This window comes from Microcebus murinus, chromosome 20, assembly GCF_040939455.1.
Source record: "Microcebus murinus isolate Inina chromosome 20, M.murinus_Inina_mat1.0, whole genome shotgun sequence".
Lineage (NCBI taxonomy): Eukaryota > Metazoa > Chordata > Mammalia > Primates > Cheirogaleidae > Microcebus > Microcebus murinus.
In genome coordinates this window covers 7946328-7958568 of record NC_134123.1, presented here as the reverse complement: position 1 = coordinate 7958568, position 12241 = coordinate 7946328, and the positions used below count along the sequence as shown (strand labels likewise).

The 12241-nt window shown below is 36.5% G+C and overlaps 1 protein-coding gene across 4 annotated transcripts in view; it reads right to left on the bottom strand.

The window, feature by feature from the left end:
• Positions 1-12241, bottom strand: part of RBL2 (RB transcriptional corepressor like 2) — a 71855-nt gene that overhangs the window by 31461 nt on the left and 28153 nt on the right. For 2 of the 4 annotated variants that reach the window (XM_012772617.3, XM_075995643.1), the window contains exons 12-17: positions 9340-9477; positions 7029-7193; positions 6034-6145; positions 3381-3650; positions 2895-3175; positions 2630-2806 (exon numbers count right to left, since the gene is read on the bottom strand). In XM_012772617.3, coding sequence (XP_012628071.2) covers positions 2630-2806; positions 2895-3175; positions 3381-3650; positions 6034-6145; positions 7029-7193; positions 9340-9477 — 1143 coding nt within the window. The remainder of the gene's footprint in view (positions 1-2629; positions 2807-2894; positions 3176-3380; positions 3651-6033; positions 6146-7028; positions 7194-9339; positions 9478-12241) is intronic. The other 2 variants (XM_012772618.3, XM_075995642.1) reach the window with 2 other exon arrangements.

The window sequence follows — 12241 nt, the reverse complement described above, 5'->3', positions numbered from 1 at the left end:
ACTTACAAAACAGTAGACATATAGTCCAATGGAATAGAATTTAGAGTCCAGAAATAAACTCAAGTGTCTATGATCACCAGATTTTTGACGAAAATGCCAAGACCATTCAGTGGGGGAAAAACAGTCTTTTCAACAATAGTGCTGGGACAACTGCACAGCCACATATGAAAGAATAAAGTTGTACTTCTACCTCATACAAAAATTATTCAAGGCCGGGCGCTGTGGCTCACGCCTGTAATCCTAGCTCTTGGGAGGCCGAGGCGGGTGGATTGCTCAAGGTCAGGAGTTCGAAACCAGCCTGAGCAAGAGCGAGACCCCGTCTCTACTATAAATAGAAAGAAATTAATTGGCCAACTGATATATATATAAAAAAAAAATTAGCCGGGCATGGTGGCACATGCCTGTAGTCCCAGCTACCTGGGAGGCTGAGGCAGAAGGATCACTCGAGCCCAGGAGTTTGAGGTTGCTGTGAGCTAGGCTGACGCCAGGGCACTCACTCTAGCCTGGGCAACAAAGCGAGACTCTGTCTCAAAAAAAAAAAAAATTATTCAAAATGGATGAAAGACCTAACTTGTAACTATAAACCTCAAAAGAAAACATACGGATAAATCTTCATGATCTTGGATTTGGTAATGGATTCTTAGACATGACACCCAAAGCACAAGCAACAAACTAAAACATAGGTTATTAGGCTTCACCAAAATTTAAAACTTTTATGCTTCAAACAATACTGTCAAGTAAGTGGGAGAAAATACTTGCAAATCACATACTGACAAGGTAGATGTACCCAGCATATATAAAGAATCCCTCCGGGCGCGGTGGCTCACGCCTGTAATCCTAGCACTTTGGGAGGCCGAGGCGGGCGGATTGCTCAAGGTCAGGAGTTCGAAACCAGCCTGAGCGAGACCCCGTCTCTACCAAAAATAGAAAGAAATTAATTGGCCAACTAAAAATATATATATACAAAAAATTAGCCGGGCATGGTGGCGCATGCCTGTAGTCCCAGCTACTCGGGAGGCTGAGGCAGTAGGATTGCTGAGCCCAGGAGTTTGAGGTTACTGTGAGCCAGGCTGATGCCACGGCACTCACTCTAGCCTGGGCAACAAAGTAAGACTCTGTCTCAATCAATCAATCAATCAATCAATCAATAAATAAATAAATAAGAATCCCAACAACTCAATAATAAATAACCCAATTAAAAAATGGGGAAAATATTTAAACAGATAATTCTCCAAAGAAGATATAATAATACAAATGACTAGTAAGTACATGAAAAGATGCTTGACATCATTAGTCATCAGGCAAATGGAAACAAAACCACAATGAGATAGCATTTCACACCCACTAGAATGGCTAGAATCAAGAACTCAGATAATAATGGCCAACAAAGTACAATAAAAGATGCTCAGCATCATTAGTCATTTGGGAAATACAAATCAAAACCACAATGAGATACCATTCAATAACCACTGGGATGGCTATAATTTTAAAAACTTAAAATAACAAAGTTGGCAAGGATGTAGAGAAATTAGAACTCTCGTATATTACAGGTAGCAATGTAAAATGATGCAGCTACTCTGGAAAACAGTATAATGATTCCTCAAATGACCCTGCAATTCCACTCCTAGGTATAAACCTAAAAGAATTGAAAACAGGCACTGAAACAAGTGCATGTGTATACACATTCACCACAGCACTGCTGCCCTATAGCCAAAGGGTAGAAACAGCCCAAATATCCATCAAGGGATGAATGGATAAACAAATTGTGGTACATCCATACAGCAGAATATCATTCAGCCATAGAAAAGAATGAAGTATATATACATACTATGACATGGATAAACCTCAAAAACATTATTCCAAGAAGCCATACACAAAAGTCGCATATTATATCATTCCATTTATATAAACTATCAAGAACAGATGAATCCAGAGCCAGAATGCAAATTGCTAGTTGCCAGGTGCTGTGCAAAGGAGAAACTACTTAACAGGTAAGGAGTTGTAGTTTGCAGGCCTGGAAACGTTCTGAAACCAGACAGAGGTGGTAAGTATGCAACATGGTGAATGTACTAGATGCCACTGAATTGTTCACTTTAAAATGGTTAATTTTGTACTATGTAAATTTCACCTCAATAAGTTATTTAAACAAAGTAATTTAATGAAAGGTGCTGAAATTAAAACCTTTATATATTGCTGATGGGAATGTAAATTGTATAGTGCTCTGGAAATCAGTCTGGCAGTTCCTCAAATCGTTAAAACATAGAGTTAATATATGACCCAGCAATCCATTCCTAAGTATACACCCTAGAGAAATGAAAACATATGTCTACACAAAAAGTTGCACACAAATGCTAACAGCAGTGTTATGCATAATAGCCACAAAGTAGAAACAACCTAGATGTCCATCAACTGATAACTGGATAATACTGCCAAATATCTATACAATGGAATAGTATGTTCTAAAATTGTGATGATGATTGCACATATCTGTGAATATACTAAGACCTGTTAAGTTGTACATTTCAAATGGGTGAATGATATGATATATAAATTGTCTCAATAAAGCTGTTAAAAATGTTCTGAGTAATGAAGCAGTATCTTTGCTTTTTCAGTTCCAAATGGCACTCACCTTTGCCATCACATAAATGGCACACATTAATAACTGGTCCAGATGTCTGTCCATCATAAGTTCAGGACACTGAATTATGGAGAATTCAAAGCAAGTCCAGATTTTTTTCCGCAGTTCATCTGAAATATCTAGTTTAGCACAAAGATCCCGAAGGCGGACACCTGCTAAGTGGTAAACCTAGTAGATAAACAAAACCATTTCAAACTTTGTTTAATACTTTTATTTCCCAAGCTCATGCTCTGGGTAAGGATACATGAAAAATTACCTTTCTAAAGAAAAGCGATAAAGAGCTGGTCTTCCTGGGTCTAATATTGCTGCTGGTTAAAGGTTGGCCTTGTTTCTGCTGTGGGCCACCTGGGGAAATCTGTTGAATGGCCACTTGACCAGGGACTTGCAAAGTTGTTCCTGCCACCTGTTGAGAGCTCAGACTTCCAGCCAGGGCCTGCGCACTGAGGGGCTGGATGGAGCCAGTCACAGCTTGTGCCTGTCCCCCAACATTGACTTGGACTGGGAAGAATGTAATCCCTCCATTTTCATTGGCAATACCTGCAGTTTGTTATAGAGGAAAAAGCATGAATAAAATATTGATAGTACAAGGTTCTCCAGGCAGAGGTTTCCAGTTTCTTGCCTCCCAATCTCCCTCTCCCCATCACTCTTCTGTCCCATATGGTGTCACTCCAGCCAAATCTCAGGTAACTTTGCAATAAATGCCACCGGGAAAGAACTTAATATCCATCTCTGCTTTCCTTACCTTGTACAGGAATGGTTACTGTTTGTCCATTGTTGGCTGTGACAGTGGCAGTTGCCATGGTGACCAAAGTCTGTCCAGGAACTGGTGTGACAGAAACGGCTTCCCCAGATACATTCTGCACAGGGACAGCATTGACTAGGGGCTGTGGGGGAATGCGCCCAGGTGTCCCTCCATCAGAGGGGCTATCATTCTCAACAAAGAGCCGCCTTCTGGTGGTGCTGGCTGTTGGGGAGCTGTACCTGTCATATAGTGTGGTTGGAGAGGTTATGCCTAGGGTTAAAACAAATCAAACAAATCATTTAACTCAAGGAGACTGAGATATGGCTTCCACTCAAGCTGTTACATTAAAAAAATAACTACAGCGTTTGAAATATTTCATAATTTAAAAGGAAATAAAAATTACAGCAGTGATATCATACCTACATTCCACTAATGAAAATTTAACACTATAGAGAGTAAAATTTTAAAAAGGAATTTTCTATCTTGCAGTACTCCCATTTCCACGAATCTCCCTTCCCCTAAATCAAATTAGACTCTGTCCTCCACTATTACAGGGCCTTCATGATTTAGGGGCAATTTAAGGGCTTATTCTAATTTTCAATAATATTTTTGACCATATTTAATTTCTACCTAACACTCATGTAAGATGTGATGTCACTATAAGCCACTACTTGATAAGGGGATATGACGGTAGTATGTTATGTCATCTAGCAGCATCCCCACCTCCAGTTTTGTAAATTTTCATCTTTTTCCACATGCAGAAAATTATTAAAACTCAGTAATATTCTTCAGCAAGGTGAACATAACATGGTTTAGACTTTTTTTTTTAAATAGTGCTATTGAGATATAATTCACATACTATACATTTTGCCCATTTAAACTATAGAATTCAATGGCTTTGGCATGTTATCAATTTTTTAAATTATAGTAAAATACATAACAAAATTTGCCATTTTAACCATTTTAAAGTGTACCATTCTGTGGCATTAAACACATTCACAATGTTGGGCAACAGTCACCAGTATTTCTAAAATTTTTTCATCACCCCAAACAGAAACTCTGTAACAATTATGAATCAGTCTGTTTTAAAGTATTCACACCAATGTCTGAATTTGTGATAAGCACTCATTTCTCTCTTCTATGTCTAACTATGAAAACGACATCTGTGTGTTTTAAAATTTAAAAATCTATGTAGGGAAGTCATAAGAGGCACTGACAGAAGTACATCCTAATAGCCATACATCCTATGGCTTAGCATTTCTTAATTATACAAAAGAAAATAAACTTACTAGATTTGTATTTGGTACAAAGCTGCAGAATCAGAAAGAATACATTAAGATCATTTTCTTATAAAATACCAAGAGACCTCAGGAAAATGGAAAAGTGGTAATTACAGATTAAAGTCCTAATCTGTAGATTAGGAAAGGTTAAAACGCCATAGAAATAGACCGAGAAAAACCACACAATACATCTGTGAATGGGTCTAAGTGGATAATAAGCAGAAAATAGTTAAGCCATTATGACACCTCTCTCAAAAATGAGGACATTTTCATCTATATCATTCATATTTATGGAGTATACACTGACTGAGAGTGATTCTTGACTTTAAAACTGATCTTCTATCATCAGTGCCTATCAATTACATTATAAAAATTGATCTAGAAACAATGTTTTAATGGCATCCAAAGATTCAGAACTCTCTGGATTTACAGAATCGCTCTTTTAAAAAAGTTATATCTCACATATGTAAACTTAAACCTTTCACCTGGCAGATGCAAGGAGCTGCCTAAAATGTAAACCAGATGCAGAGCAAAACTGTGCTTTTCTATACTTCTTGGGCCAGCAACAGTGTCACATGAGCCAGCGTAGCACATCTCAACTGAGAGAGTCACAGCTGAACATGCTCAGTCCTCTTAACTCACCGGCTTGTCTGTACCTAACTGGATCATGCAGCTCTATCTTTAAGAAGACTTTTCTACTTCTGCTGATTTTAAAAGTAATAACATACTTGCCTAAAAAAATTGACAGAAATTACTGGGAATTCTATCACCCAACAATAATCATTCCTAATAGTTTAATTTTTCCATTTCTACCCGTTTGTGTGCTTATAGATAAACATATACTTTAAAATAAATTTATGGTATTCTACCCATTTCTTTGAGACAGGGTCTCACTCTGTCTCCCGGGCTAGAGTGCAGTGGCATCATCATAGCTCACCACAACCTTAAACTCCTAGGCTCAAGCAATCCTCCCGCTTCAGCTTCCCAAGTAGTTGGGACTACAGGTGTGCCACCACGCCTGGCTAATTGTTCTAGTTTTTGTAGAGATCAGGTCTCGCTCTTGCGCAGGCTGGTCTTGAACTCCTGGCCTCAAGGGATCCAGCTCAGCTTCCCAGAGTGCTAGGATTACATGCATGAACCACTGAGCCCAGCCTGCAATCTATCCTTTTTAAAAGATACTTGTTACATCATGTATTTTCCTGTGTTCTTAAATATGCTTTGAAATCATTTCTTTTAGGTGACCCATGTGGTGCTAAAATGCATACTGTATTTTCTTCTATCTATACCCTATTAACTACACTTGTAGGTTTACATGAAATTTAAATCTCCAGATATTAGGCCCCAAAATATTCCCTTTATTATTTTAAACTTACTCCTTCCAAGTCCACCAGCATCAGCACGAACTTCACTCACCCTTCTGGGAGTCAAAGGGGAGCCACCAATACAAATTTCATCTGTTCTTTCCAGGTTCTGAGGTGGCATGACCTACAAAGAATTGTTTACCCAGAATGGTAATATCCAAAAAAACATTTTGATTAAAAATAGAATCATCATCTAAGACAAAAGAAAAAAACTATCTTGACTCATCAATTATTCCACTAAATAAAATCAGCTGTCTTTCCCATTTTCATACTAAAGTTAAAAAAAAAATGTGGCAGTCTTTAAAAATTCAAAACCTGGTAATTGGATATTAAATATGGATCAACCTTCATTGCTGATTTGGACAGATAGAATATCAACCATTCTAAGGGACAGAAACTTGATCACAAAATCAAGAAAGAACACTGAAATTTAACTCTGTCACTGAAATCCTGGGGCAATTACAAATTATTTCGATTGTTTCTTCTTTGATATGAGGTCATTTTTGTTTTGTTTTGTTTTGTTTTGTTTTGAGACAGAGTCTCATTTTGTTGCCCAGGCTAGAGTGAGTGGTGTGGCGTCAGCCTAGCTCAACAGCAACCTCAAACTCCTGGGCTCAAGTGATCCTACTGCCTCAGCCTCCCGAGTAGCTGGGACTACAAGCATGCACCACCATGTCCAGCTAATTTTTTCTATATATATTAGTTGGCCAATTAATTTCTTTCTATTTATAGTAGAGACGGGATGTCGCTCTTGCTCAGGCTGATTTCGAACTCCTGACCTCGAGCAATCCTCCCGCCTCAGCCTCCCAGAGTGCTAGGATTACAGGTGTGAGCCACCGCGCCCAGCCTGATATGAGGTCATTGTACCACTTTAAACCCAACTGCGACCCTTCCACCTCCCAATAGGAAGACACTACATTTACTTGCTCTCTATGAAAGGATATTATACATAGACTAGATATTGATGTACTTTTCTTATAAAAAGACGTTAAGATACTTTCACAAACCTCTTCACATGTAGGAACTCTGTTTTCATTGTCTCTAATTCTTTCCCAGAGTGGGGACTCTGGTTTCCATGCCAAATGATCTAAGATCTGTTCTTCAATCTGATTAAGGTGTTTTACTACCTCTCTACAAAGGCCATCTTCTGCTCTAATAAATACTTCTATCACCTGAAATAAAGAAAAATGCCCTGGTTCATTTAATAATTAGTAAATATTTAGACAAATAATTATCAAAAATTACAAGCTGAAGTATTATTTTGAAACAGCCACTCTTCCTTCACTGTCTTTGTAAATAATTATTATTTAAACTACATGTATGAATTATATAAAATCTTTTTTATAGTGATACATTTCAAAAATTTTAAATGAAAAAACATACCTTTTTCTGTTGGTTAAAAAACATCATTCTTTTTTTTTTTGAGACAGAGTCTCGCTTTGTTGCCCAGGCTAGAGTGAGTGCCATGGCATCAGCCTAGCTCACAGCAACCTCAAACTCCTGGGCTCAAGTGATCCTTCTGCCTTAGCCTCCCAAGTAGCTGGGACTACAGGCATGTGCTACCATGCCCGGCTAATTTTTTCTATATATATTAGTTGGCCAATTAATTTCTTTCTATTTATAGTAGAGACGGGGTCTCGCTGTTGCTCAGGCTGGTTTTGAACTCCTGACCTTGAGCAATCCGCCCGCCTTGGCCTCCCAGAGTGCTAGGATTACAGGCTTGAGCCACCGCGCCCGGCCTAAAAAACATCATTCTTAAAATATCAAATAAAAAATCTGTAAACATTCAACCTATGCCACTCTAAAAATTAGTTTTGATTATCATATGAAAGTTAAGATAAACTCATAAGCTAAGTCAATATCAAGAAGGAAACAGCTACCAAATCAATGATTTAACTTTGTGCCTCTATGAAACATGTGAAATAGAACTTTTATTTTTTTATGGAAGACTCTTTCAATGTTATTTAATTTTTATAAATTAAAAAAAGAAGGCTGCTATATAAGATTAGCTAGTGATATGTGCTACTTTTTTTTTTTTTAACACCTTTTGTACCGCTCACGAGTTTTCTCGTGTTTCGCGTGCCATCTGTTATGGACCTTAGATGTCAACACACTGTCTTGTCCATTAGGGAGAGTAGAGGTTTATCACCAAATTTGAAAATGAAAACATCAAGAATGAAGAAAGGTGACATAATATTTTCCAGAAAAGGCGATATTCTTCTCCTAGCATGGAGAGACAAGCAGGTTGTCCAAATGATATCAATGACCCATGACACTTCTGTCTTGACAATAGGAAAAAAAAATAGAAAACGGGAGAGAATACTGTAAAACCTGCCTGCACCAAGGAATACAATGCCCACAGGAAAGGCGTTGACTGTGAGGATCAATTCCTTTTGTGTTGTTCCATTCTAAGGAAAATAATGAAATGGACAAAAAAAGGAGTGCTGTACCTTATAAACTGTGGACTTTTCAATTCATTGAGAGTGTACAACGTCCTCAATCCACAAGCAAAAATAAGTATAAACAGTTTCTGCTATAGGTGGCGAGAGACTGGATAACGGATGACAATAACGAAGGCTCTCCAGAACCAGAGACAAATCTGTGCAGCCCTTCCCTGGGGTGCAAGGAGAGCACCTCGCAAAGATCCACCCAAAAGGTTGTCAGGTGATATGAAACAGCATGAGCCTACATGTATTCCAGCAAGTGGAAAGAAAAAATTTCCTACGAGAGCCTGCAGAGTTTGTGCCACCCATGGAAAAAGGTGCGAATCTAGATATTTATGTAAATTTTGTTTGGTCCCTCTTCATAGAGGAAAATGTTTTCCACAGTACCATGAGTTAAAAAAGTACTAGGAACTTTAATTGTCTAATTAGTTGTTTAATTGTTTACTTGTTTTGGTAAATAAAAATGTTATAATTATTGAAAAACAACACCTAAAGTGCATTATGATCTGTAGTTATGATGATTTAAATAACGTGCAGTTTGCCCAAAAACGTGCGGTCCCTGGCGTATGTCTTAGAGATTTCTATGCGGTATGAAATGTGTTAAGCCTTCTTAGCTCATAAAATCACAGTATTTTAAAAGCCTTTATTAGATAAAGGTGGGATTCAAATGAAACTTTTACCCAAAATAGAGCTTTCACATAATATGAAAATAATTTACGTGTCTAATATTCTATTTCTTCTCTGCTCCCCAAATAGAAATTATTAAATATGTAATTAAAAATGATAAATGTATTTAGATGTTAACTTGAACTAAATGACTAACAACAGGAAGTTGGTGACATCTATAGTTTCCTCATTATATTTTTTAAAATACCTTATAAAAATGATAAAGTGGCACATCAAATATTTCAGTAATAAATGGAAAATTCCCAGGAGGCTTATAAGAAAAAGAGACGACCTCAAGGCAGCAGGCCAAGAGTGATCTGTGGAATGCATCTTGTTCCAGAATACCCTGTAAAATAAAGTTATTAGCATTTAGAAACATTAGCCTATTCTTAAAAAACATTTCATATCCAGTCAAGTTAAATGAAAATACCAAAGAAAATCTTATTTTCTGAGTGAAATGTGCTTATTTTCTTAACAAAACTTCTCTTACTGTATAAATAAGCCCATTTTCTCGTAAATAAAAAATATTTTTAAAAAGTATAAAACTTAAAAACCTTACATATTATGAAATATATCTAATAAAAGAAATTACATCCCTAATCAAAACAAACACAACACCCTGATGCTTAAAGAATAATGATGTGGAAAGATGTTTCAAAACAGTATTTACAGTAAGAGCCCACTGTCGTAAAAAGATAGATTAAAGGGATGCAGGCAGGTGGCTGATTAGATGACCACGTACCCAAAGTCAACATGTTTATCACAGGGTGACATAATCACAGATCATTTTTATTTTCTTCTTTTTGCTTATAATTTTCCAAAGTTATATATAAACATTAATTATTCTTTAATTAAAAAGTTAATGAGGTACCAAAAGCATAGGCTCAAAAGAAAAGAAAGATAAATTGGATTTCATAAAAATTTAGAAATTTTGTGCATGAAAGGAGACTGAACAGAGTAAAATGATAACCCACTGAATGGAGAATACATTGTCAAATAGTATATCTGATAAAAGATTAGCATCCAAATGCATAAAGAACTCCTACAACTTGTCAACAAAAAAAGCAAATAGCCCAAATAAAAAAGGACCTGAATAGACATTTCTTTAAAGATATACAAAGGGCCAACAAACACATGAAAAGATATTCAACATCATAGTTATTAGGAAAATGCAAATCAAAAGCATCTGAAGATACCAACGTGATACCCATTAGGATAGATATTATTAAAAAAATGGAAAATAATAAATGTTTTGAGGGTGTGGAGAAATTGAAAAAATTATGCATTGCTGGTGAGAATGTAAAATGGTATGGCAGTTCCTCAAAAAATTAAACACAAAATTGCTGTATGTTCCAGCAATTCCACTTCTAGATATAAAGAAGTTGAAAGAACTAAAAGCAGGGACTCAGATACTTGTACACCAATGTTAAAAGCAGCATTATCCACAGTAGCCAAATGGCAGAAACAACCCAAATGTCCATCAACAGATGAATGAATAAAGAAAATGTAGTATGGAATATCATTGGAATATTATTCGGCCATAAAAAGGAATGAAATTCTCATACATGCTGCAGCATGGATGAACCCTGAAAACATTATGCTAAATGAAGTAAGCCAGACACAACAGGACAAATATTGTATGATTCTAGTATATGAGCTACCTACAGCAGGTAAATTCATAGAGACTAGAATAGAGGGTACCAGGGGCTACAGAGAGGGGTGAATGGGGAGTTAGTGTTTAACGAGTATAGTCTTCCAGTTTTAGACGGTGAAAAAGCTCTGGAGATGGATATATTAATAGTTGTGATTACACAACCCTGTGACTGTACTTCATTAATGCCACTAAATTATAAACTTAAAAGTGACTACACAACCCTGTGACTGTACTTCATTAATGCCACTAAACTATAAACTTAAAAGTGACTAAAGGGTAACTGTTATGAATATTTTACCACAATTTAAAAAAGGGCTTTTTTTCATTTCAGCATATTATGGGGGTACAAATTTTAAGATTTCAAATAATACCCTTGCCTCCCTCCCCCTACAAATCTGAGCTTCAAGCGTGACCATTCCCCAGACGGTGCATATCTCACTCATTATGTATGTATATACCCGCCCCCTCCTACCTCCTCCCACCTGCCCAATAACCAATAAATGTAATTCCTATGTGTCCACTTAGGTGCTGATCAGTTAATACCAATTTGCTGGTGAGTATATGTGGTCCTTGTTTTTCCATTCTTGGGATACTTCACTTAGTAGTATGGATTCCAGCTGCATCCAGGAATATACAAGAGGTGCTATTATATCACCATTGTTTACATAATAATGGCTAACAAACACGAAAAATGCTCAACATCTCTAATCATCAGGGAAATGCAAATCAAAACCACAATGAGATATCCCTTATCTCCAGTAAGAATGGCCTTTATCAAAAAGTCCCAAAACAATAGATGTTGGTGTGGATGCGGAGAGATAGTAACACTCCTACACTGCTGGTGGGACTGCAAACTAGTTCCACCTCTGTGGAAAGCAATATGGAGATACCTTAAAGGGATACAAGTAGATCTACCATTTGATCCAGCAATCCCACTACTGGGCATCTACCCAAAAGAACAAATGACAATCTATAAAAAAGACACCTGCACTCGAATGTCTATAGCAGCACAATTCACAATTGCAAAGCTGTGGAAACAACCCAAGTGCCCATCAATACATGAGTGTATTAATAAAATGTGGTATATGTATACCATGGAGTACTATTCAGCTCTAAAAAAGGGTTTTAAATTAAGTTACTTAGATGAGTATACAGCTAGCCACTTAATATTAGTCCCTAAACTGTATTTTTTATACTCTTCTGTATGTGTTCACACACAAAATAAATTAAGTCATTAAACAGTTCTTTAAGTTGATACAGCCATAGCCATTTTTAAATATATATAATATATATATATATAATGTAAACAGTTACAAGAAATTAAAATATTGGTCGGTTTTATAATTTTCTTTGAAATGTTATTTTAAAAATTACCTTTTTAAAAAATTACTTTTATTGATGTTATTAAACATAAAATATCATTTATAGAAAAATCAATTCACATTTCTTAACCAGT